The sequence below is a fragment of the Heloderma suspectum genome, chromosome 16 (assembly GCF_057233095.1).
Source record: "Heloderma suspectum isolate Gila_16-S chromosome 16, 16-S_ref, whole genome shotgun sequence".
In the NCBI taxonomy this organism is placed as follows: Eukaryota; Metazoa; Chordata; class Lepidosauria; order Squamata; family Helodermatidae; genus Heloderma; species Heloderma suspectum.
This window is the reverse complement of record NC_139473.1, coordinates 15,477,787-15,505,296: the sequence shown is the minus strand read 5'-3', so window position 1 is coordinate 15,505,296 and position 27,510 is coordinate 15,477,787. Positions and strand designations below refer to the sequence as shown.

Genomic DNA, 27,510 nt, shown 5'->3' with positions numbered 1-27,510 from the left:
AGGAGGAGGAGGAGCAGATGGAAACAACAGAGCAAAATACAGGCATCGCTAGGTGGATTCCTTTCTTTGCTGCTCTACTAAGTTAGGAAGACCAAACTTAAGGGTTCCAGAAATTCATAGAGTCATAGGGTTGGAAGGGGCCTACAAGACCATTGAGTCCAACCCTCTGCTCAGTGTAGGAAGCCTGATTCTCAGGTGGTCTCTCATCCAAGCACTAACAGGGCTGACCCTGCCTAGCTTCCGAGATCAGACGAGATTGGGGCTTGAATGATAGAATCGTAGCGTTGGAAGCGGCCTCCAAGACCATCATGTCCAACCCCCTGCTCATTGCAGGAAGCCTGATTCCCAGGTGGTCTCCCATCCAAGTACTAACCAGGGCTGACCCTGCCTAGCTTCCGAGATCAGATGAGATTGGGGCTTGAATCATAGAATCGTAGAGTTGGAAGGGGCCTCTAAGACCATCGAGTCCAGCCCCCTGCTCAATGCAGGAAACCTGGTTCCCAGGTGGTCTCCCATCCAAGTACTAACCAGGGCTGACCCTGCCTAGCTTCCGAGATCAGACGAGATTGGGGCTTGAATCATAGAATCGTAGCGTTGGAAGCGGCCTCCAAGACCATCATGTCCAACCCCCTGCTCATTGCAGGAAGCCTGATTCCCAGGTGGTCTCCCATCCAAGTACTAACCAGGGCTGACCCTGCCTAGCTTCCGAGATCAGATGAGATTGGGGCTTGAATCATAGAATCGTAGGGTTGGAAGCGGCCTCCAAGACCATCGAGTCCAGCCCCCTGCTCAATGCAGGAAACCTGGTTCCCAGGTGTTCTCCCATCCAAGTACTAACCAGGGCTGACCCTGCTTTGCTTCCAAGGACAGATGAGATTGGGCACATCCAGCCCTTATTCCTTTCATCTCAGATAATTTCACAAGCCCCAAATGGCCCTGGCCACACGCTTACGCTGGATCTGAAGCATCTCCAGCTGAACAACAGGATATTGGGGAATGTTCAGAACATCCAACCCATCAACAGAATATTTCACTGCACATTACCCAGTCAGTAGGCATCTTCTCTGGTTGGGAAACCTAGCTGATTCACTGGTCATGGGTGTAATACTTGCATCACCTGACATTCACATCAACCACAATACGGACCAAAATAATATATAGGTGTGTGTGTGTTTTTACCTTCACTGCAGATGATTGAAACAAACAACATTTCTGAAGAAAAAATCAAGATGAAGCAGACGATGGAAGGTAACGTGGCATTGAATTCTGGATTCAAAATCCAGCGTAGAATTTGGTCTGGTCGTTATAACGGAAAATACAGGGGCTCTGATTTTTCCTGCTGAAATCCAAACACTGGCCTAGTTTGGATTTGAGGTTAAACCAAAGCTTAGTGCTCTGTGAGCGCCGTTATGTTTGTGTGCTGCCCATTTCCTCTGGCGTGGCTATGAGGAGCCAGAAAGCATCCACACCTGCTCTTGACTAAGCACAGATTGTGGACAAATTGTGGTCAGGTTTAACTTTGGTTTGTTCGAACAAACCCACTTCTAACTGTGGTTTATCACCCTGGATCATTCGTGTAAACCATAGTTTAGACGAAGCGCAGTTCCTCTGTTCGGAAGAAACAACGAACTGCAGTTAATTGAAAACAGAAGCAAGATGCTTCCAGTCTCTTTATGACTGCGGCCACAGTGGGTGAAAGGAGAGATGGGGTGGAATCACGCACATACTGCTTAACTATTTTATTTAGTTAGTTATTACATTTATATCCCACCTTTCTTCCATGGTGGAAATCAAGGTGGCTACCTGTGGTTCCCAGGTGGTCTCCCCTCCAAACACTGGCCAGACCCAACCTGCTTAGCTTCAGCAAGGTGGCTGTCTCAAGTGCCTTCAGACCATGCCCTGGAAACTGGTTTCGTGTCGCATCTGAGCCAGGCTGTTGTGTTTGTCTCTCAGAAAAAATAGTTCTGTTCAGAACTGTTACTTGCTCAGCTCCAGAATATCACAGGGGAGTTAAAGTTCAGGCCTGTGGGCCAAATTCCACCCACCTGGGCTTTCAGTCCGGCCTTTCGAGGTTACCCAGACAGCCACACTCCCTTCCCACCTGGCTGCTGAACATTTGGTGGTTTCTCGGGGTTTGTGCGTCTCCCCCACCCCATTCTAAAAGGTTGAATTGCCTCTCCTGAGGCCTAGTTGCTGGCAGGGAGAGCTTTGAGCTAAAATATGCTGGTATTTCTGGGCCCGTGCCTTTTGCCTTTGGCCACACCCACCACTGGAATATGGCCCCCGAGAGATTCTCCAAAATTGAATTTTGCTCTCGGGTTGAAAGAGTTCCAATGCCCCACACCTGTCGTCTTTTCTTTTGGTCACAACCCCCAACATTTGAGTCTTAAAAAGTCCGGTTAGCACATTTGGATTTTGTGCAAACGTAAAGATCGTTCCAGTGTTGAGGACTTCGAGGTTTTGGTCAAAGAGAGGAAAGAATTAATTTTCTAGTTATAGTCATGTTGTTGCTGTTGCTTCTCTTCAATCCAGTTTATTGTCTCCTGAAGATGGTTTCCTAGATCAGCCTTCCCAAGTCTGTTGCCCTCCAGACTGGCTAGGGGTGGTAGGAGCTGCAGTCCAACACAACTGGAGGATCCCAGATTGGAGAATGCTGTAATGTGGGACCAGTCTGCTGTGATGCCAAGTCCGGCCCTACCATTAGGCAACGTGAGGCAGTCACTTCAGGCGGCAGATTCTGGGAGGTGGCAGCGAGGTGTTGAAGGAGAGAAGCGTGTGCCTCGCAGCCCCCTTGTCAGGGTTGGATCGGAGCCCAGAGAGCCCCAAAGCAGTTCTGATTCTGAGGAAGAGATAGAAACCATGGGAGAGGAACCCGCGCGCTGTTCAGAGGCGCAGCCGGGGGGAGAGCCCCTCCTGGTACACATTCCTGAGAGTGATAGTGACCCTGGCAGGGAGAGAGAGGCGCAACAGCAGTTTCTGGATGCTAGGTGCCGGCGCAGTGTCAAGCGGGAGATGGCGGGTGCTGCGAAGAGGCGCTCAGCCTGCTTGGCGTGACGGCAACAGTGGCGCCCTGATGCCCCATGGGAAAGGGGTGGACTCTCTCCTCTTAGCCCATAAGTTCAGAGGTTTCCTGCCTTCCCCTCCAAACGGAGATCAACTGCTTCCTAAGGCTAGAACCCCAGAGTAGGCGGCTCTCTTAAGTCTCACTAGTAGGATCAAGCAATTAGCATCTGTAAGCGTCATTAGGTTGAATGGAAATTAAGCCTTGGAAAAGAGCCCTATTGTCTGTGTGTTGATTCTGGCTACCTGAGGATTTCAGAAGGCAGCAAGGGCGACCTCCTGACACCCCTTCACGTTCAGTGGAGAACGTTATCCAGCATTAGTGTAGAAGACAGATCCATCTGCCAGTCTGGTCGGCTTTTGTGAATGGAATGGGAGGGGGCGCCATCTTCGCTTCAGGCAGCAGGATATACTGGGCAGGCCCTGAAACCCCAGGTTTCAGGGCAGTGTACCTCTGACACTGAGGTGCCGACAGATGGAGAGGGCTACTGGAGAGCTCTTTCAGAGTTCTGACTAAAACTTGGAGCGGATTCACTGCCCCACTAACATCGGAGCTACCAGCCTCCACAGCTTCATGCCCCGCTTGCGGACTTCCCAGAATGCCTGGGGCCGGCCCTGTGTGCTATTCCAGCCCCAACCCCAGCTCCCTGACCAAGCGCATACGATTCTGGCGTTTACAAACACACGTGTGCGCGTGTGTGTTGCATTCTAAAGCCTGGGAAGGTAGCTGCCGCTGCCCTGGCCTGCAAATCCCCAGAAAGGCCTCGCTGGGGGCAAATTTTGCATCTTTCCGGAATCCTCTCTTGGCCTCGGACAGGGAGAGGAGGGGTTTGCAGCCCAAGAGGACCAGAGGGTGTACCTCCCACCTGCTGAAGTGAGCGTGGCAAGTCACGCAGCATGTTTCTACCCTTATCCTCTTGCAAGACCGACGGGTCTCCCCAGGGCCCTGGCTGCATCCCGATCACCTTGGCCATTGGCTGGTGATTGGACGCTGAAACAGCGGAAGCTTCTTTTGTGGCTTGGGTCACCACTGGCCACTTGCAGGCCCTGCCTCGCTCAGGACGGCAACCACGCCCCAGTCCTCCTCTCCCCTGCTGCTTCAGATGCCAAAGGCACCAGGAGTGGGGCTGGAACCCCTGACGCAGGTCCACACTGCGCATTCTTAGGAAGCTAAGGCAGGGCAGGGCTGGGCGTGTGGCCCTCGGCCTACGTTGGTGCAGTTCTGACTTCTGGCAAGAGCGATCTGTCCCTTCCCTGGTGGTCTGTAGGTGGGGAGGAAGACAGGGAGAGTGAGAGAAAAGGGTGATGCTGAGAGAGAGAGAGACAGGCCCAGGGAGACACAGAGAGAGACACTGAGAGAGACAGACACACACAGAGAGGCACACACATACTCAGAGACAGAGAGACCCAGAGAGAGAGACAAACACACACACACACACACACACACACAGAGGGAGGCAAACACACAGAGAGATACTGAGACAGACAGACACCCAGACAGACAGACAGAGACACACACAGAGAGAAAGAGAGAGACACAGACAGACAGAGAGACACACATCTCTTTCAGTAGACTCCAATAGCCAACTCAAGACACAGACGAAAGGATTCATTTCAAGGCTTTAATCCTTTTACAACTTAATGACTCTTTCAGATGCTAATCAACAGCGACTAAGCAAGGAACAGCAGAGTGGCCTATGCTCCGAGTAGGCAGTTGATCCCCATTTGAAGGAGAGTCACTTGAAGACCCTGAACTTAGGGGTTAGGGAGAGATCCTCCCTCTTTCCCTTGGGTCCATGGGAGGCGGCCGTTGCTTGCGCGCCAAACGGGCGCTACGCTTCCTTTCCGCGCCCTCCATTGCTCGTCGCTCCCTGCATCTGCGTCGAGCGTCTAGCAAGCCCCCCTCCCGCACTTGCTCACTGCTAGGATCACTACCTATCTCAGGAATGCCAGCAGGAGGAATCTCTGCCAGCTGTTGTGCCTGTGAGGGATGAGCTGGCTCCTCTCCCACAGATTGCTGATCCTCCTCAGAATCAGAACTGCTCTGGGGTTCTATCAGCTCAGTTTCCACCCTGACATAGACAGACAGACAGACAGAGGCAGAGACACACACAGAGAGAGACAGACACACACACACAGAGGCACAGAGAGAGATACACAGAAAGAGACAAACAGACACAGAGAGACAGAGGGAGACAAACACACAGACACCCAGACAGACAGACAGACAGAGACAGACACACACACACACACACACATACAGAAAGAGAGAGAGACAGAGAGAGAGAGAGACAGACAGAGAGAGAGAGACAGACAGGCAGGCAGGGGCAGAGAGACACACACACAGAGACACACACGCAAGCAGACAGACAGACAGAGACAGACAGACACACAGAGAGACAGATACACACACACACAAAGACAAACACAAAGACAAACACACAGACAGACAGACAGGGACACACAGACAGACAGACACACACACATGCACAGACAGACAGACAGACAGACACAGAGAGAAGGGTGGCTCTATCCGCCACTGACTTTGGCACTGCCGGCATCCAGTCCCCAATGGATTGCCCGTCTGGGACTGCACCCCTTGGCAAAAAGCTGTTCCCCACCCCATGGTCTGAAGTATCTTAGGTGTACACCTAAGAACGCCATTTGGTGAAGAGGCTCTGTGTGCAGCACAGGAAAAGTGATGTCTAGACAGTGTCTTGACCGCCTCCTCTCTTTCCACAGATCTCCAGGACAAGTTGAGTAAGAAGGACAAAGAGGTATCATCTCTCGTCTCTCAGACGGACACTCTAAGGGCCCAAGTAAGTGGTAAGTTCCCTTAGACTTTGGTTGGTCAGGATGACAGACTGTTTTGGTGGGGCCATGTCCATTTTAGTCCTAATTTTCACTGGGGCATGGGTTAAATCATCTGTGTCTGGGCTATACCACTTCAGAGAGGAAATGGGGGCTGACATGACTGAATGCTCATGTATATAAATTCCCTGTCTGTGGAAAACCAGCAGGTCAGGGAGAAAGCAAGACTAGAACCCTTCTCCCTGACACACCAGTTCCCTAGGCGCAGGGGGCTTTAGGTTTTGGTACAGAGAAGAATTCAGTCAGTTTTAATTTGTGGAGCTGATTAAAACATTTGGGTGGGAGTTTACACTACTTTGTTCTGGGTGTTACAGTAATAGGAAGTGGAAAAGACAATATTAAAAGATGGCTTTCCTTCTAACAGTGATTGACAAATGTTCTTGTTTTAAGTTATCTCTCAATTTCTTCCCTGTCTCCAAAAAGGCACCAGAACTGCGGTTCTTGGAGTATGCACATTTGTTTAAATGTATGTGTCAAGGTTCCCCTTATGGTCTGGACCCAATGAGCAACTCCTTAAGGATCTCTTGCCTCCTTAAGAGTCCCACCTTCCTTGTTTTAATCTTCCCCTTCCCATTAAAGTGAAGTTTAGGCTGTAGTCGTGGGGTGATGGGTACTTCAGACACCTGGGTGTTAACCACAACAGTTTACTGGTCAATTAAAGCAAGCAAACTACAACTGAAGGTATTTACAGGATTGAGCCTAGTGATACAAAAGGCATTAAGAGAAAATAAAGGTTGCAAAAACGCAAGTTCCTCTACCCTAGCTGCACGATCTATTTATTTTTTTATTGCATTTATATCCCGCCATTTTTCCTCTTGCAAGGAACCCAAACCGGCCTCCATTCTCCTCCTCCTCTCCATTTTCTCCTCACAACCACCACCCTGTGAGGTAGGTTGGGCTGAGAATCTGTGACTGGCCCAAAGCCACCCAGTGAGCTTCCATGGCCGAGTGGGGATGAGAACCCGGATCTCCCGGCTCCCGGTCCAACATTAGACTTCCCCAGGCAGCTTCTTCTTGTACAAAAGTATGCCTGGTGTGGAGAATGTGGATAGGGAGACCTTCGGGTGGGCTTGACATCGTTGCAGTTCATGTTCCTCTTACAAACGCTCAAACCCTAGATGTGAATTCTGCCAGAATGGGCCCAAACTGGACAGCCCAACAAGGACTGCACCGTCTCACAGAACTAGACTCTGCTTTATCTTGTGTCTTTCTTCCCTCCTCCTTCTTGTCCGCCAGCACTGGAAAACAGGTGCAAAAGTACCGAGAGAAAGGCGGATTCTTTGTTGAAAGAGAAGAAAAGGCTGGAAGCAGAACTGGAAACGGTGTCTAGAAAAACACATGACGCTTCCGGTCAGCTGGTTCTGATCAGCCAGGAGTTGCTCAAAAAAGAAAGGTCAGTCTGCTTCCCACAAAGGGTGCGAAATGTTTACAGAGCATGGGTAGCATCTCAGGGACCCATAACGTAACCCTGTATGTGGGATAGGGCCTTTTTGGTGGTGTTTTTCAAGAAGGTCTTTCAAGGTGGCAGATCCACACATCTCTCTGTCACTGTTCGCCTTTTGGCAGGAGTGAGACCTTTGTAATTTCAGAGGGCCTTCAGGGAAAATATTAGCTGATTGTGGCAACAATTTCCGGGGGTAAAGACAAGCAAGCGTCTTATGGCATCTTAAAGGCTGGCACATTTTCTTGTGGCATAAGCTTCTGTGGACTAAGGCCACTTCATTAGATGCTTATGCCACAATAAGTCCCATTAGTCTTTAAGGTGCCAGAAGCTTTGTCTGTTGCTCAGAAAGACTGGTGTACTTCTGCCCATTTTCTAAAAAAAAAGCTTTGTCTGTTGCTCAGAAAGACTGGTGTACTTCTGCCCATTTTCTAAAAAAAATATGAAGTTGGTGTTCTTGTTTTTTTAATGGCGTGTTATATTTCTTCTATCATTTTTGTTGGCTGCCTTGGAGCAGCAGCAGTCTCTCTGACAGAAAGCTGAGGCAATACTTTTAATCGATAAATATACGTATGTATATTTTATTGATATTTCTTTGTTTTCTTTGTCTGCATCTCCCCACTGTCAAGATTCCCTTAGCTCCCCACTTCTCTTCAATGCCCAAACATACACAGACGAGAGGCTTCAGTCTACAGTTTTTAATCCATTGCTTCACAGGGTCGTACAGATGCAAATTCTCCGAGAAATTTTCTGTCTACCAGGAATGCCTTCAGGGGATCCCAATGGAATTTACGAGAGTTGCCCGCCGTTTGAAGACGGAGGCGGTCTCGCTAGCCTAACTTAAGTCGGGGAGGTCCCTCTCTTGTCGTGAGGCCTCTAAACACAGCTTCTCACACAAGGCCAACCAGGTAGACCGTCTAAGTTCCGCCCCAGCCTTCTCTCTCTTTGCTGTGCACCTGCGCCTGGCATCTATTAGGTCAATCTCCTGTCCACTGCCTCTCACGGTGTGTGTGTGTGTGTGTGTGTGAGAGAGAGAGAGAGGAGGGACCCTCAAGCTCAGCCAGCTGGATGTTTGTAACCTGAGAAGCAGGCCTACTCATATCTGGACTAGCCTGGGAAAACACCTTCCCCATGTCTGATGGTTCTCCTTTAGAATCTGAACTGCTATCCCACTCCCTGGGCTCAGAAACACCCCTGACACCCACCCCCAACCCAGTGGCACTAATAGCAACATGGTGCAGTGGAGAGGCTTTGATCGGGGAAATGGAGCAGTAGTGGGGAAATGCTTGAGCTCCCTCCCCCAGGGCCACTGCCCCGATCCAATTCACGCATGCCCTGGCAGCTCCTTAATAATGCTATGCAGGACAGAAAAAGGCAAACCCCCCAGTAACAGCTCAAACCAAACACAGAAGGTGGAAAAGACCCAAGAGTACTGCACTGGACCAAAAAAGAATTTTTGTACAACGTTTATAAATACAGCACTATCAATATCAATGTCATAACAACCAAACCTGTTCAAAATATAAGAGAAATGAATATCCGCATGTATAAACAATCATATCATTGTCATAGCAACCGTATTAGTCATAATCATATCAGCCCTATCAGTCTATCGTGCCACAGTATATTCCCATTTTGACTATACGTATCAGGAACTCCGATAGACAATTCTTAAGGTACATAAGGGAGCAATCCTAGACAGCGGCTAGACAGCCATAGGATATCTTGTTTTCCAGGAACCAACCTTGGAGCACGGGCCGGGTTCGGTTTCCAGAGAACCGACCTCCCCCACTTCCACGCTGCTTCCAAGGCAGTGCGGAACAGCCCTGTCCTCCCTGCTCGCAAGAGGAGCACGGAGCGGCCTAAAAGGGGCGTGGCTGGGGGCGTTCCAGGGCAGGGAGGGCGGAAATGATGGTACGACACATCCCCAGCCTCCTTCCCCACTCTGTCCTCGTGGGGCTAGACAGCCAATTGCGGCTGTCTAGCCGAAAATGCAGGGTAGGAGGAGCACAGAGGGAACGATCCCCTCCGCGCTTCTCCTGCCCTGCATTGGATAGGCGGTCGCCTCCGAGTTCGGAGGTAGCCACTATGATATCATTGAAACATTGTTTCGCTTCCTGAATAAATAATTTTTTCAGTGCTGTACTGGGCTGTCGGTATTTTTATCGGTATTGAAGTGCACCCATAACTAGGGATGCTGGAGAAATTTGAGACAGACTAAAATGAGCTCGGATTTCTAAGAATCTGACCTGCGGAATCCACTGTGGAGCGATCCCCTCAGGCCGTGCGGAGCCCGTGGACTTTCGGATGATTTTTTTACTTCCCCAAAATTTATGCATATAAATCCGTAGGAAAAAGATACGTTTCTGCTGAGGAAACGTTGAATGGAATGGGGGACAAGACGCTAAACGTTACGTACTAAGAGAAATTATGTAAATACTTACGTAAATACGTATGTAATTATTTACGTATTTTTAAAATATATTTTTATTTATTTTATCTTTATAAATGAAATAAACAATACCAAAATTACCAACAACCTGATCAATGCTACAATTTCCCAACAATACATTATTCTGATGAGGACACCACAATAACAAAAAGAGAAGGAAAAAGAAAAAAAGGAAAAGGAAAAGGGAGGAGGAAAGGAAGTGAAGAAAAACTATTCTTTCCCCTTCCCTCCCCCTCTCCCTCTCCCTCTCCTTTAAAGAATTAAGTTTAAACTCCAATGCCCCCCAGCCTCCGATGCCATTCTATTTTAAAAACTATGTCTATAACCTTAACAATCTTACAGTTTAATAAACAACCTTACATTTCTATATCATATCATCAATCTTATACCAAAGAAACAGGTCTATAGTTCATTCCCAGTAGCCTATATTAATAATAATAATAATAATAATAATAATAATAAATATATAAAGAAATATAGTGTTATATAATATATATAATAAAGAAATATAGTGTTATATAATAATAAAACTTAAAATAAACCTTCAACAATCAGTAATATATTTTATATTTTACTGCATGCTGAAAAAAAAAAATCCGCATCCGTCTGTGAGTGGACGACAGAACAAAAGGCACCTGACAGTTTGTGAAACACAGACAGAGTGGATTTTACATTGAAAAAAGAAGAGATGATAGAAGAGAAATTGCTGTTGAAAAGAAATTCAATGGTGAAGAAATTTCTGAGAAATTCCCATGGGCTGGGTTTGGGTTACTTGGGCTTACCTTACCTAGGAGGTGGCTGAGGAGTGAGCAAAATGTTAGAACACCCTGAATGAGGCAGAACAGTGGAAGCCTCTTTCCTGGGGGGAGAAAACTTTCAGGAAATTGAAGGACAGATTTTGGCAGAGCACTAACTCCACCTCATCCCTGGAGCTGGACGCAACACTGCCCGCACCTGCACTGTGGTGGAGGAAAACCGGGGGCTGGCCCGCCAAGACAGTTGATGCTGTTGCAGCACGAACCCCCCCAAGAAGCTGTGCTACGAGCCCTGCCAGTGGGGAGCCCTAGCTGGGCGAAAGGGTTGAGAATTTCTCCTCCCCCTGGAGAAATTAGGTGAAATTGTCTCCCAAATTTCTCTGCTCACAACTAAGGTGGAGAATTTCAAGAGGCCATTTGTGCACAGCTCTAATTATTTCCCACTTTTTATTCCATATTATCCAAAATACCAGATATCACTGTATGTACTACGAGGTATAAATGAGCCAAAGGAATGTGGAGGTACTTTCCAATGTTAGTCCTTTGTAGCGTAGACCCGTTGAAATGAATGAGACTTAGGTTAGGCACAACTAATTTAACTCCTATTCATTTCAATGGGTCTAGTCTGTGTGGGACTAACATTGGATACTACCCAGCATCACTATGATGGGATTGTATTGATATGACACAAGGTGTAGATCTGGTCCTGGTCAATAAGGCAAAATAGCCAATTATGTTTATAGGTTGAGAGTGAGATTGGGACCACAGTGTGTGTGTGTGGGGGGATAGAGGGTCTTGAAGATATTGATTGCCACCTGCATTTACTGTAAACTAAAAATGGAGGCAACTGGGGGAGCGGGGGGAAAGAGATAGCTGCTAGATATGGATTTAAAGTAATGTCTGTTTTGGCCCTGAAAAGGCCCTTTGTGAAATGAATGTGGACTGGATACGTTAAGCCTGGAGAAGAAACAGTTGATGGGAACATGGGAGAACTCTTCAAAGACCTGAAGGACTGCCCCACAGAAGTAGGGATGACCACTGCTGGGAAATCTGGTTCTTTTTTGGTTTGACGGAGTTCTGTGGCATGTATGACTCGCTTTGCATCGATGAGCTGTTCCCTGAACTCCAGAAACTTTTTTTGTGCAGCTTGCGGGAGGGGGGATGTTCTGGAATTTGCACAAATTGTGGCCAAATTTGTGCAAATTCCATGCATTCGGTTGTAATTTGCATAAATCCAGTTGTACTCTGCACAAATTGGGCTGTAATTTGCACAAATTCGGTTGTACTTTGTGCAAATTGCAGGAGCTCCTCAAATGTGTACAATTCCAGACAATCCGCAAAGTGGCCTGACTCGGTGCAGATCAAGTTGGGCACCGTAGCAGGAACCAAAACGAAGTCTGGGGGGTCGAGCCTAGGAAAACTCATCGAACGCCACCCCGCAAACAGAGTTCTCTGACATCCCCATGCCAAAGAGGGCGAAGATGTGTTCTCTGCTGCCCCAGAGGGCAGAGCAGGTCTAAGTTACAGGACAGGAGATTTTGATTTGAGATTAGGAGAAACGTTTTGAGGGTAACAGCAGTTTGACAATGCAGTCAGTTCTCTAGCTAGGGGGTGGTGGGCTGACCCTCAAATGATGTCAAGGGTGTTTCTGAGCACAGGGAGTGGGAAAGCAGTTCAGATTCTGAAGGAGAACCACCAGACATGGGGGAGGTGTTTTCCCAGGCTAGTCCAGATATGAGTAGGCCTGCTTCTCAGGTTACAAACGTCCAGCTGGCTGAGCATGAGGGTCCCTCCTCACACACACCCCATGAGAGGCAGCGAACAGGAGGAGGCGGGGTTTGGGGACTATGACCTAATAGACGCCAGACACAGGCACAAAGCAAAGAGAGAGAAGGCCGGGGTGGAACTTAGACGGTCTACATGATTGGCCTTGCGTGAGAAGCTGCGCTTAGAGGCCTCAAGACAAGAGAGGGACCTCCCCCCCCCTTAAGTTAGGCTAGTGAGACCGCCTCCCTCTTCAAACAGTGGGCAACTCTCATAACTTCCTTTTGAGTCCCCTGAAGGCATTCCTTTGTAGACAGAGAGTCACTGAGAATTTGCATCTGTATGACCCTGTGAAGTAATGGATTAAAAGCTGTAGACGGAAGTGTCTTGTCTGTGCAAGTTTGGGCACTTGAGGTAAAGTGGGGGTTAAAGGAATCCTGACAACTGGAGGTCTTCAAGCAGAGGCTAGTCAGCCATTTTGGGAATGCTGTCACTCTGGATTTCCTGCTGGAGCAAGGGGTTGGACTAGCTGGCCCTCCAACTCTATGATTCTATGAACATGAAGGGCTTCAGTGTTCAAATCGAAGACTTCACGTCTCGTTCAGACAGTACCCATACCCCCACCTGAAAAAAAAAACCCTGGGGGAGGAAAACACCACTGGAAGGCCTGCCTGAAACCCCCTCTGTGATGTTCTCTCTGCTCTCCCTCCAGAAGCCTGAATGAGCTGCGCGCATTACTCATGGAAGCCAACCGGCACTCGCCTGGGCCTGAGCGGGACTTGAGCCGGGAGGTCCACAAAGCTGAGTGGAGGCTGAAGGAGCAGAAACTCAAAGACGACATCCAAGGGCTGAGGGAGAAGCTGATCGTTTTGGTGAGTGCAGGGCTGGTGGTGTTGGCTTGGCACAGGTAACCCAGCACTGGGTGGTCATACCTTGGGGCTGAAGGGTTGGACCGCATGAAGCTGGACTACTGTCCTCTGCTCTCTATGTGGGGCTGCCCTTAAACACAGTCTAGAAATGGCAGTTGGTCAAAAATGCAGCGGTCTGGTGCTTGTAGATCGAAATATGCAAGTCGGATCACACATCCATTTCACTGGTTCCCTGCCTGTACCCCTGGCCTTTTATGCGCCTGCTGCCATGGCTTCTGCTGCAGAAATTTGGCAGTGTTAAGGGAAATCAAGCTGCAGTTTGCTGCTGGAATTCAGCGATACAGCAGTGAAATAGGGGGAAATGAGCCCTTTTTTGCTACCATGCTACCACACTGCTGAATTTTAGCAGCAAATTCAGCAGCATGGCGGTAGTGGACAGTCCCCAGTGGGGTCCAAGGAAGTGAAATTGCCCCCCAGACCCCCAGAGTTTACGCTAAATGATCTGGAACCGGAGTGTCTCAAGGACTGTTTACTCCCATATAGACATGCCTGGGCTTTGAGATCAGCAGCTTTGCTTTCAGCCTCATCGCAGGACATCTAGAGCTTTTCTACACATATGCGCTTGTCATTTCTGGGTTTTTTAGACGGCGTCCTGTCCCTCCAGTTTCTCTTTGGTTTTTAAACAGCACTCTCAGCATTTCTTTTTTCAGAGCAGGGAAAATGGGGTATTGTTTCTGAAAGCAAAAAAAAAACAACTCTTGCCATTTGTGTCTTTGTGCTATTCTGCTATATCACAGTGCCACCTAGAGGTTATTCAATGAAAAAGCAGGAAAGGAATCACTCTTTTTGTAGTGCGATGAAACTGGAAGTAGATACAGCACATTAACAGCCTCATGTAGAAAAGCCCCTAGTGAGTGAGCTCAAGGGACGTGGCTGTTTTGGTGGTGGTGCCATGGTTCTGGAACACCCTTCCAACTCAGATACTTCGGGCTTCCTCTCTAAGCTCCTTTGGACAAAAATTGAACATGTATTTGTTTCGGCAAGCTTTTAATGTTTGCCCGATTAGAAACATCAGCTTTGTTTTAGGTTTTTGGAAAAAGATGCAACTTCCAATTCAAGAAGGTGGGTTTGGTTTTCTGGATCTTGCTTTATATCATCGGGCTTTTTTGTTGACTTGTACTAAATTTTGGCCTTCTCCATTTAGATTAGGTTTCCCACCTTGGTCAGTTTTGGAATCTTCTTGTCTGGACCCTCTCTCTAAATGGATGACATAAGGTTCTAGGATATCAGAACAGACAGGTTTCCTCCCACAGTTAACGGCTGTTAGAGATGCGTGACATCTAACGTCACGCCAATTACATTTCGATCCATTTTCTCATACGAAATTGGCGCCATGGGGAAATCCAGATTTTAAAATTGGTAAAGAAATATTTTTGTGGCGGACATGGATGGATAAGGCGATTTTTATCTTGGATCAACTGGTGGGTGCTGATGATAAGCTTTTGTCATTCTCTATTTTGTGGGCTACAAACATATGTAGCCATATTTCCCCTTCCTTTTCTTTTGTTGAAGTTTTATAATAAAAAAATAAATTTTAAAAAAGGTGTTGTTGTTGTTTTAAAAAAAATGTTCTTTTTTTAATTGGCATCCTTAGCCTTGCATGGTCTTGTGTTTGACTATATTTCCGTGATTATGTTTGCGATGTCAGCCGCGCAGGCCCAGTTTGCACATCACGCTAACCATAGTTTAGCACTACATGCACAGGAAGGAACCTTTGCAACCCTCAGGCTTGTGTGTGACCGCCTCCCCTCTCTTCCTTCCATATGGCTGGAGGAGGACTTCACCAGCTTTTCATTCACTTTTTCTTAAGGTCAGCTTGCTGTGTCATCTGGACCAGAGATCTTGGTTTAGAACAACTCTGGTTAATTTACCAAGCTAGCATAAGCAATCATGGTTTGAATTCAGCTTGTTCTGAAAACAACCAAAGTTTGTTTTGCCTGGTCCGGACAATATGACAAGCCAATATTCAGGAAAAGCCGGGGCGGTGGAAGGTACCAAGCAGGAAAGAGGAGAAGGGAGAGAGCGTGCAAATTTGGGCCTCATGGCAGCTCCTTCCTGGCTTGATTTTAGATTCTGAATTTTACCTAGCTCAACCCGTTAAGCTGCCCTTTTGTCCATTACATGTCTGATATATCTGGGTTGCAATTATTGCTTAAGTAATTGGTTAGATTAATAGATTAACAACTGCTTTAGATTGATCCTAAAGGTGCCCTGGATTAATTGGGCATCAGGTTTTGGTTTTGTGTTTTTCATTGTTTACAATATGTATCCTTAAAATACAGATGCCAGGAAGAGGCATTCTTAGCCTTGGGGCAGGCGTTCCTCATAGTATTCACATTGGAAGGAATGCCTCTTCTAAGGAGAAGCCTTCAGCAACAGATGGATGTACCTTCTAAATGAGAGAGTGCTCTCACGCTCCAAAAATTTTCCATTGTTTTTTCCCATGGGTTTTATCACTTGATTTAAGTGACTAACGTCTGTACAATCAGTCATTAAAAAAACCCTTCAGTCAGGGAGGAAATGACTCCTGTATCAGTAAAAAGAGAGCTTCTACGTTTTCTCCTCCCACAACAACCTTACAGCACATCATGTTTACTTTGTAGTGGATGTTGTTGCGTTAGACTGCAGCATCCTCTAGTGGTCAAGGCTGTATAAAATGCTTACAGGACATGATGGGCAATAAATCCTAGGAAACATTGAACGGATTCAAAGCACATCACATGTATGCTTTAAAACCCTGTACAACAGCTCTGTAAGGTAGTACAGGATCTGATTGCCCTCTGCTGTGTGGCAGCCCTTCAGATATTTGAAGATTGCAAAGGTTTATAGCAAACTCCAGTTAATTTCACAAGCCAGCTTCAGAAAGGATGGCTTGAACCTGGCTTGTTTTGAAAACAACCAAAGTTTGTTATTCCGGCAGCCAGAGGGCCCAAGTTACAGGACGACAGGTTTCGGTTCAACATTAGGAGATTGATAATGTGGTGGAGGCTGGTGTCTCCGATGTCAGTGGCGCGGTGAATCTGCTCCGGGTTTCAGTCGGAGCTCTAAAGGAGCTTCCTCACCTTGGAGAGCTCCTTTAGAGTTCTGACTGGGTCTGACTGAAACCCGGAGCAGATTCACCGCCCCACTGGCATCGGAGACACCAGCCCCCACTGATCAAAAGGTTCAGAAGGTAGATTGGGATATCTTGGTGATTTGCAGTAGATCTCCAAGGCTTTCTGACTCCCAGTACTTTAACAAGAAGAAGTAGAATTGCAAGAACGCCTCCCCCCCACTATAGCTGGTTTTGTGCTAATTGCTTATCTCTCAGCCTCAGTGCTCCTTGTTCATAAAGTAGGATTACTAAATGTTTGCTTTTGATCAGCTCTTTGTTCAGCTCTCCTGGCACAGTTTTAGAGTGTTGCGTTAGAATCTCTGGTATCTGGTAACTCACACAGAGATTTGTTCATGGGGTGCAGTAGATAATTGACTCCACCCCCAGAGTCACCATTTTGTGTTTGGCTTTTGGTTGCAGGCGGGCTCCTTCACACGGAGCTTTTATCCTGCTATTGAGATTGCTCACTCACGGAAGTTTGCAGGTCCTTTTGATGACGTTGTTAAGCTTCAAGGGCACATCCAGAGATATTTCCTGGTTATTTCGCTCCAAAAAGATCCGGAACGAATGAACCATTTTTTAAAGTCAGAATGTGACGTGATTGTAACAGCCGCTAGATGGCGCTGTTTCATTGTGTTCTATGGAACCTTGAAAATTAAAAGTTTCCCCTCTCAGCAATCACATGGTCACTGTCTGGGAGCAAGCGATAAACGCAGGAAGGCTCCAGAACAGGAGGACTGCACGGGTTTTCTTTAGTGAAAAGGCAGCCTGCGAAAGAGAGAAGCTTGCTTAAGGCATGTTCCTGGAGGTTCCACAGGGACCCATGGCCCAGTTGGAGTCCACCAGGAAAAGAGCCTTCATTGTGGTGGCCCCTTTCCTGTGGAACTCCCTGCCTTTGGAGGTCAGGCAGGTGCCAACGTTGTGTTCCTTCTAGCGCCTCCTGAAGACGTCGCTATTTCGAGAGGCCTTCCTTGAGTGACCAGCTCAATTTATTAAATTTGAAGTTTATTAAATTTGGCCTTATTGGAACTTGTCTTTTAAAAAATGTTTTAACTGTTTTAACAAGGTGTTTTATTCTTTTATCATTGCTGTTCACCACTCCGAAACCTCTTGATGTGGAGCAGAATGTAAGTATTGTAACTAAAATAAATACATAATAAATAAATAAGGCCACTTAACGAGTTCCTGGCAGCGGCAGGATTTCTGGTTCCAAGTTCAGCCTCTTATCCGCTCTTCAGAGAAGCTCCTCTCTGGATGAACAGGTCCAAACAGCCTCCACTTTCTTCTTTCAATGCTGATGTAACACTTGCAAAATGGATATTCCAGCGTTTCATATCTTAATACAGGAATATTTAATGAAATGATCGTTATTTCTTTCATTTTAAATGTCCAGGATAAAGAGAAAGCGGTAACAGACCAGCGACGATACTCCCTCATAGACCCTTCTTCCGAGTCGGAAGTTCTCCGGTTGCAGCATCGGCTAGTCAGCACCGAGGATGTCCTGAGGAACGCGTTGGAGCAGGGCCAACAGATGGAGAAGCTCATGGAAGCCATGAGGAGCTCTTCTGAAAAAGCACAGGTAGATGTTCCCGGTCACATGGATTTTCCGTTTCCTGCTGTGTCAATCCTCTGGTCACCCTGTACCCCCTTGCGGGAATTCTCTGGTTGCTATAGCAACTGAGCCATGAATTCTGTTGGGCAGTATAGAAATGAAATAAATAAATAATAAATTAGCCTGCTGATACTTCCTGTTGTGCTTCCTGAACTCTGAAATGAGATGCCAGATTTTGATCTCTTGGTCTTTACTTCTTGGCCAGACAAGCAGTTCTGTCTAGTATGAGCGACGTAGAAATGTGTATTAACTGATACATTTTTTCCTGGTGCAAGTTGACAGGGTTTTCCTTAGGGGATTGTATTTCTTAATGAATATATATATATATATATATATATATATGAGAAAAGAGTGAACCCATGTGGTATAGTCCATCAACAGGAATATGACCAGGAAGGTCAGAGTTCAAATTGCCACTCAGCCAGGCCATCCACTGGGTGAGCTTGGGCCAGACACATTTCCCTTGGCCTAAAGGACCTCACAGGGTTGTTAGGATAACATGGGCTTGGCGGGTTGCAAGGCAGGATATACATGTTAAATGAAATGAAATGGGAGCTGCCACAGAACGTTGCAGTATCCAGCGCTCCTTTTATCTGCTCTAGTCAGTCAGTCACAATATCTCTTCCTCCCGATGAAAAGGGGTCAACGCACGGCTGTTGAGTCCTGTCTTGGACTCGGGCAAATGGAGTCAATGATGCAACAAGGAAGATTCTGGATCGTTCCAGTGCAAGACAGACTTTGTATATGTGATACATCTGAAGTGGAAGATCTGGGCCACTATTTACTGGAATGCCGGGTATAATCCAGCTGTAGGGAACACTATTTCTCTCTGTTTCTTGGCTGTATGAGAAACTGGGCTGTTGAGGACAGGCTGGATTTTCTCTGATGAGGATCTCACCAGTTGGTGACTCAGAGCGTTGCCCTCTTTGCGGTTAAGGCGGCCAATTTAAAGGAAACAGAAAAGGGGGGGGGAAAGCCCAATTAAATGAGTCATGTAACAGTTTTTAAATCATGTGGGGTCTCAGTGGGCTCGTAAACTTTCATTTTATTAAAAGGTACAGGTATTTTTTAATATTGTAATATTTTATTACTTCAATCTTAGATCCTTTTAAGTTAGTTTCACGTTTCAAGTATTCACCGTTTGTTCTTAATGTGTGCTTATTGTGTTTGAAATGGTCTGAAGACCTATTCAATAAAAATTTGACTTGACTTGACAGTCAGTTATGACTGCCGCCATGATGCGCCATTCCTCCTCCCGCCTGTTTTTCCAGCTCCCCGCCTCGCAACAGTCATTCAGCATTGCATTGCCACGGAGCGTGCTCAGGCCTCCTTGGCTGTTTTGGGCGTCCTCTGCGCAAAGCCTCTGGGCTCTCTGGGCACAAAACCGCCCAGAGAGCTTCGGCTATTGGGCAGTATAGAAATGAAATAAATACATAATAAATAAGCCTGGATACCTCCTGATGTGCGCGGCTGGTGCCATTTTGGCTGCTCAGGCAGCGGCACTCACAACAGCCTGACACAAAGGGGATGATAAACTGCCGAGCATCTCTTGAAACAGGACTTCGATTCTGTCCAAGTTCTCAGTGAGCTGATAAACCTGTCGGGGCTGTACCACTTCAGGCTGCAGGTGGGAGCACCCATGATCCAAATACTGCTCCAGACACACATAATTCCTTGTGCATTTTAACGGTGCCTTCCCCCTGACCTGCTAATTTCCCCCTGTGTTGGGAATGCTGTGTTGTGTTAAGGGAAAATATTCAGGCGGTGTCTCCTCCTCCTTCCATTTATAGCCCACCTTTTTTCTTCCTTAAGGAACCAGAGGCAGTGTACATCCTCCTCTCCATTTTATCCTCACAGCAACAACCCTGTGGGGTAGGTTAGGCTGAGAGGCAGTGACTGGCCCAAAGTCACCCAAGGAGCTTCCATGACCGAGTGGGGACTAGAACCCAGATCTTCCGAGACACAGTCCAACACTCTAGCCGCTGTACCACACTGGCTCTCAATATGGGTTGGATCCCCAACACATACACACAGACACACCCGCCTACACATACATACAGTCTGTGAAATGGTACGAGCTAGGGCTGAACCACCTGTGAGAAGCAGAGCCTGTAAATTCCCCATTATTAATCTCAAAAGGTTATTTTAGCTGTTCCCGGTTGTTGTTTTTCCGCAAAAGAGGAGAGTAACATGGAGCTATGTCCTTAGTTTTTGATTTTTTAAAAGAAGAAGAAGAAGCTTGATGGCTTTTTAATTTCTTTTCCATATGCTGTTTCTGTCTTGCATCACATAAAACTGTTTATTTTTTAATGGTGTCCTGTCTCTGTAATGTGCCTTCCAGTTGTTATGCACTCTATTACAAACAGCTCTTTTAATTTTAGACTATCGGAAACTCTGGATCTGCTAATGGGATCCATCAACAGGATAAATCCCACAAACAGGAGGTGAGTGATTTTTAAATATCTGTCATATTGGACTTTCCCCCGTTGTTCTGCTGATGAAACTTCTGACACCAAGGTTGGCCCCTGAATATGTAAAGAAGGGCCTGACTGGATGCAGCAGTCAGTGTGATAAAACCAGTTCCCTTTTTCATATGAATGTTTTCTCCACTTAAAATAATATCACCCATTTTATGGAAAGAAAAAAAAAATTGCAAGAAGAATTTGTTTGTCCAGAACATGATGGTTGAAAAACAATCACCTCATTGACTATTAGAGTATCCAGAAAATCCTTTTTAAATGATACTTGCATCTCTTTTCCAGGACGTGCCTTTTTATACGTCAGTTTTTCTGTCGCTGCAATCTACCATACTTTGATTTCAAAAAAGATTCTCTCTGCTCCAGCCCTGTCTTTCATTTCTGATTTCTGGTACAAACAGAAACCGACTTTTGCCGCTACCAGGCAATTTGTTACAAATAACGCTTCTTTTCTTACAAAAACCCAAACAAAAAACCCAAACAGATTTGTTGCTAGCTGGGAGCTGGCAGTGTGCCATCCCACGCCCCAGTTCCCTGGTGCTGGTGAGTCAGCCTAGCTCAGCACAGAAATGATGTCATTTCAGGACTTAGTTGCCTACCAGCCCTATGTTGAGCCAGAAACAGGGGCGGCAGCTGGCCCTGGTGTGGAAGCAGGGGTCAGGTTGTTGGCCCTGGACTGGGCAACTGCTTGCCTTTTGTCTTTCAAAAGAGCCAAAGAAACAGCAGTGTCCTTGGTTATTTCCCATGACTTAACAGGAAGGGGGATGTTACATGGATGGGTAGACCAGCGAGGATGGAAAGAAGAGGAGCAGAAGACCAGCACATAGTTAAGTCAGGAACAAGACTTAGACCCCATATGCTCACCGCCCGCTCCCTCTGCATGCCACCTTCAGCACTTTGATCCTGGCTTCTTTAAACCACAATTTCCTGTTACATCTGAAGCAGGGAACTGGGGTGGAATGCTGGTTTAGTAACTAGGATCCAAGATGATCCATTGGTACCATGGCAGTGGGGAAGGGGAGAACGGTTAAACTCCACCTCTGTAGACATGATTGTACTTGGGACATGCCCACATACATAGTGGCTATTGACGTGTTTTTTTTAAAGGAGCAACGACATTAAGTTCTTTCACACAGTTAACGTAATCTGTAGGTTGACCCTAAAACAACAGCTGGCATCAAGCTAAATCCGAGTAACGCAAGGACTCTTCTCAGAGGGGAAATAACTGATATGGGTAAGACTCATCTTCTAAACGATGCTGACCCTTTCTTTTCGCAAAGCATGGCTTTATGTACGTGTTTCTTCTTATACTATACAGAGGTCATATCCCGTCGGATAAAAAGGTGCCAGAAATGCTCATTTGGCCAAATCTGCTTTACGGGGTAGAAAACAAACATTTGGATGAGTATATTTCATTAGGACAGCAATTCTCACTATCATGACCCGGTCTCCTCTCTTACAGGAGAAGCACTGATGAAGGAGAAGAGGTGGAGAGGGCTACATGAAGCTAGGGTTTACTTCTGAGAAGAGGCAACAGGAGAGATGCCTCCTCCAGTACCCGAACCCCTGTTTAAGCACTACCTAAAGTATTTCTGCTCTACGAACACTACCATATTCATAGCGTGTATTCACGGACAGAACCAGGACGGTCCCTGCCCCAACGGTTCTCATTTCCCAAGCTAGGCCTGGTTCCGGAAGAAAGCGGTACAGCAGTGGTGTGTCTGTGGTTGAATTTCTCCTCCGCTGTTTGCAGCATTCAGAGACTGTTTAATTGGCATGGGTCTCATGATGCCAATTTTGGGGCGGAGGCAGGGGGCCCCGCTGCAGAGGTGGGTAGAGATGCCTCGTTTCAGTGGCCTGTTGGGAGATATCAGCAATTTGGGGGGGGGCGAATCCCCAAGAAGCTCGGGCGGATTCCTCCTGACAGACGTTCTTCTTTGTTCTTTCTGCACCTGACAGGTCTGCAGAATAGCTACAGCCCAGAGCTGTTGACCATGGGGGATAAGTGTGTTTGGAGATGTCAATGGGAAAATCATCTCCGTTCCCCACATGAAAGACTACTGAAGTCCCGAATGGGGAGATTCTGATTAATGTTAATCTTTATAATGTGGGATACAAATTTTGAAGCGGACCGTTCTTTAACTTATTTTAACGTTGGTAACTGTCGAGTCATTGGCTGTGTGGAGTTTACGAAACAGTGGCTGGGGGCCGTTTATGCTCCTTCTGATGGCGGCCGTTTATGCCTCTCGTCTGCACAGAGATCTCTCTGCTTTGACACTCCCATGCCAAGGTCTGAAAGAAAAATAGAGATTGGCGTAGTTCGGTGCTCAGAAAAGCTGTACGTCAGCCTTCCCCAACTTGGCCCTCTCCAGATGTGTTGGACTGCAACTTCCAATGGCCACGCCAGCTGGGAATTATGGGAGTTGCACTCCAACACATCTGGACAGGACCAGGTTGGGGAAGCCTGCTCCAGGGAGGCAGTGGGGAGCTGCTTCTTCCTCCATGGTTTTCACCAAGTTTGCTTTTTTAAGTTCTGAAATATTTTCCCTGTGACCTGAGGGCTGATTTTTCTAACTTGGCCCAATTTATACATGCAGCGGAATCAAAAACTAATGTTTCCCCCCTGAGCAGTACTGCTTTTAGACTGCAGATATGAGCCGGTCCATTTGAGTGCTCTGCTTCCAAAAAATAAAAATAAAGATCTCCTTGGTTGTAGAAAGCTAGCATGTCAGGAAGAAGGGTTCACCCTAGCAATCTCCCTGCTATGCTGTTTTTCTATTTGCCTGGAGCAGCATTGTCACAAACTCCTCCCTGCAGCCTGTGGTGGTATACTCTAGGTAATAGCGCACCTATGGGAATCTGTGGTCCTCCTGATGTTGATGGATCACATCTCCTATTATCCTTGGCTATTGGACATGCTGGAAGGGGCTAATGGGTTCCAACAACATCTGGAGTGCCAGGGGTTCCCCACCTCTGTGCTAGGTAAAGTGTTACCGCTGGATTTCCTTGCATGTATATAAACTGAGCCAACAGGGATTAATCTCCGAGTGGGAAAGTTACATGTTCTAACAGATGAGTGGTGGAGGCGAGTGTGGCTTTTCGTGGTGCTTTTCCTTCCCATTAGTGGTACAGGGATTTGAGAGAGAGAGAGAGAGAGAGAGAGAGTGAGTCTGTGTGCATTTTGTGTTACAAAATGCTTTTTTTTCTGACAAAGAGATCTCAGTATTAGAAAAAGCAGCCTCGGACTTGAACTCGGATCCTATTCACTCTAAAAATTATTTGGCTGATCCTTTGCTTCCCACCCTCCCTTCAAAATACTGATCATGGCTTTCGCTGTCTAACTAACCACCCCCCTCCCTCCCTGGAACCTGGCCGACAGGAGAGGAGCCGTGAAACCAAAACCTGCATTGACGCCGCTACCGTTCAAAGAAGAGCAAATGGCCGCTGTTCTTGCCTAGCCCAGATCTTACAGCTGAGGAAGCAAGCAGAGCAAATCCAGATCGCTCCCCCTGCAAAGGAAGATTTACCTCAGAACTTTTACTGGTACTAGTCTAGCAATGGAGTTTCCAACAGCGTGGGATCAACCCCTCCAATGCCACCGAGGAACAGCTCCTATGAATGAAGATGCTGAATTTCAGAAATCAGGCGCTTGTGAAGGCAAACGTCCGCTCCTTCTCCGTCCCCGTGCTCCTCAGACGGAGTACAAGTTGAGCCCAAATTCCAGCAGAATTCAAGCTTAGCTCACAATGAGCTTGCTGGTATCATGGCGCCTGCCTCCAGAGCTGCTCTTCCCACTGGACCAGGATAAGAGAGGTGGCTCCGACAGATCAAACCACAGGAAGATAGAACAGTCATGGCATTTTTCTACCCATTTCTAATCCCCTCCCCCATCAAAACAACTGGCTTTGGTTTTCCAGATATTCCACAGGCCACTAAAATACCTTTGGTTAGCTTTTTGCTTTCAGCAGATGGAGAAGCGGTCAGGGGTTAGCGGGCTGTGCATGAGAGGTGCTGTCTCAGGCCCAGCATCAGGACCTGTGTCTGGGTCTAGCTTTTGCTGTTGGTCCCTCTGATCTTCCTGGACCATCCTTATCTAGGTCCATGAGAGCTGCTACCCACAGTGGGGTTCACGACAACACGTCTGCTTCACCTATCCGGTCCTCCTTTGGTTATCCAGATGAGGGAAGCTGTGGAACGCAGTTCCATTTCTTTCTCAGCCAATACTGATGTGTTTCCATGGTAAAAAGCATTCCCAATATCCATGGCATTAGTCTGAAAAAAGAAAAGAAGAAGAAAACACCCTCCAAAGTCGTTGGTTCCTTCCTCTAGTTTTTGTCAGCTGCTTTGGCATTTCGGTGCATTCTGATCACAACCTGAGATGAGCTGGGAAATGGTTGAAAAGTCCCAGTGCCATGGTTTTGTTCAACAAAGATTGGTAATGCCCTGCCTGGGAGATATCAAAGATGCTAGCATTAGACCTTTTCTGTTGTCTTCCTCCTCCTCCTCTCCACCCCCAGGACTTTGGTGGACAAGAATTTGATCGAGTTGGCAGGTGAGATAAGGAAGCAGAGAATAAGTTGGTCTTTTTGTGAATCTTTTCAATTACTGGTGTGTCAGTTCTCAGTCCATCCCCCCCCCTCCCCATATATACTTTGTTTGTTTTCTGTTTTGATGAATTACACCTATTGTGGATGGACAAAAACCATCTAGTTCTTCTCCACCATTCCTCTTTTTCATTGATGATATTTCACTCTGCGTTTTCAACAGATTTATCCACAGGGTCTATTTGGAAAGTGAAACATCCCCCATAAGTACTTCAGGCTTCCATTCCCTTGGCAGTGGCTGTGTTCACACAGAAATGAAAGACTGGTTTCTGGTGAGCCTTGCCTTACCAGGAATGCGGGTTGCTGGAACATGCAGTCCATTTCCTTGCATTTGCCTTCTCCTGCTAGTGCAAGCGGGTAACTAATTACCATGACATCTGAACCTGATAAGGGTTTGTTGCGCCCTTTACAAGCCAGGATGGCAAACCAGCATTTGTTCTTGGCTTATGACTCCTGGCTTGCTTAGGAGCAACCAGCCAGGATCCTGGGTTTGGACGTCATGGTAAGCTGTCTTTGGCTAGTTTAGCTGCTCACATTAGCGGGAAGAGCCATGCAGGAGGGAATGGACTGTGCAGACCAGCTCATTCACAACAAGGGAATTTTGGCTTACCATTCTGTGTGAACACTGTCTCTTCAAACAGCGGGCCCAATTATCTTCCTTATTTTCTGTACTCCTGTGGAAAGATGGGACTATCCGCCATGCTCTTTTCATTAATCTATTAATCATGTTGGTCTCTCTTCCCAGAGCGGGTGGCCCAATTTGTCCACCATGGGGTTTAAGAACTGAAGATAGTTCCCCCACCATGGTAGGATCACAGCACAAAGGATATTTCATCTACTGCCAGTGATCGGTCTTTCTGTCTGCGCTTTTCATCAGCAAGAAAATGAAAAGACTAAATATAACAGGATAACATGGGGGGGGGGAGTCTATAAAGGGCTGTACATCTTGATTTATTTTCCAGCCATTGTTGTGTTTGGGCTGGAGAAGGCTTAAGGGTCATCCGATCAAAGCATGAAGATTTAGTATCCGTCGGGGGCCGGGGGAAACACATCCCCACACTGCCAAAAATCTAGAAGGCCGAATTGTTTCCTCCATAATGATCAAGAGAAACTTGTAAGCATTTGGCAGCAATGCGAAATGTTTGTGTATCCCTTGTTTAATTTGAGGCACAATGGTACACTGTTAAAGGCCTGCGAGTAAATATATGCATGTCAGTTTCACATGAAGACAGAACCAAGGTACCAATGCAAGTCTTAATGGAGAGCTGTCCAGCAATTCAGCACTTAATCCTGTACAGATCTATTAATCAACTAAACAAATCATCCCAATTTATTGGACTCCTGTGCAGGACCAGAAGCAAGCCGATACTAGATGTAATAAAATGGATAACCTTTTACCCATGTGGTACGTATTCCAATTTTGTAGTTTTAGTCACTTTTTTGGCTATCAGATTTTGTTAGATAAAAAAAATCAGTTTGACAGCGAATGTCTATTTTGTTATCGGCTTAATTTTTTTTTTTCCTCTGTACAAAAGCTTTACAGACGGGAGTCTATTAAGTGTAACTACTTCTACAGATTATGTATTCATGTATCACAGGCCCTAAGACTGGCTTGCTAAAGTGTGATAAGCTCATGCTAAACCAATAAAACCTTGTGGCGGAAAGGAAGCACGGATGTTTTCCTCTTGAAAGTGATTGATGACACAAAATAGGGAAGGGTTGCAAAGACATTAGAAGAGGGGCTAAAATTCTGAAATGGGTGTAGACTTTAAAAGGGGGGGAAAATTGAAGGCTCAGTGCAGGTTATAATAATTCTGATGTTTTTGATATAATTAAACGCAGAGAAGGTAGATTTAAGATTTCCAGCAGAAGCTCCCCACTGCTAATGCTCACGCCAAATGCATTACCTCTTCCTCTCCCATTTCCGGCAGTTCCCATCTACTCAGTGGCCCTGTTCCCCTTTTCTACCACTTAGGGGAGCCCTCCCACTACCCCAGGGGTGAGGAACCTGTGGCCCTCCAGATGTGGTTGAATGCCGGTTGGGGGTGATGGGAGTTGTAGTCCATCATAATCTGGAAGGCTACGGGTTTTCTACCCTGACCCAAACTGATTCCTTTCCATATGGCAGTTCTGTTAAATTCTGCCATTGGGCCCTGGTTTCCTGACCACCTAATGCATAAGCCTTTAATTATACTAATTCATCTCATTTTTATCTTGCCCTTTCTTGTTGGAGCCCAGGGTCATGTATTTTATTTATTTATTTATTTGTAAATTTATTAATCGCCCATCTGGCTGGTCACCCAGCCACTCTGGGCGATGTATAACATACAATAAAACAGTTTTAAACAATTCTACAATAAAAACGTTTTCTAAAATACCCTAACCCACCCCAAATGCCTGCCTGAACAACCACGTTTTCAATGCACGACGGAAGCTCATTAAAGAGGGGGC

At 46.6% G+C, this 27,510-nt stretch overlaps 1 protein-coding gene across 4 annotated transcripts in view; it reads left to right on the top strand.

Annotated features, from left to right (window-relative positions):
- The window catches only part of CLIP2 (CAP-Gly domain containing linker protein 2), a 139,774-nt gene extending 113,051 nt beyond the window's left edge, over positions 1 to 26,723 (top strand). For 3 of the 4 annotated variants that reach the window (XM_084823297.1, XM_084823298.1, XM_084823299.1), the window contains exons 10-15: positions 1,191 to 1,248; positions 5,803 to 5,886; positions 7,168 to 7,324; positions 13,056 to 13,215; positions 17,760 to 17,945; positions 20,360 to 26,723. In XM_084823297.1, the coding sequence (XP_084679423.1) occupies positions 1,191 to 1,248; positions 5,803 to 5,886; positions 7,168 to 7,324; positions 13,056 to 13,215; positions 17,760 to 17,945; positions 20,360 to 20,437 (723 nt within the window). In that variant the 3' untranslated portion in view covers positions 20,438 to 26,723. The remainder of the gene's footprint in view (positions 1 to 1,190; positions 1,249 to 5,802; positions 5,887 to 7,167; positions 7,325 to 13,055; positions 13,216 to 17,759; positions 17,946 to 20,359) is intronic. The other variant, XM_084823300.1, reaches the window with a different exon arrangement.
- Positions 26,724 to 27,510: the final 787 nt, after the last annotated feature.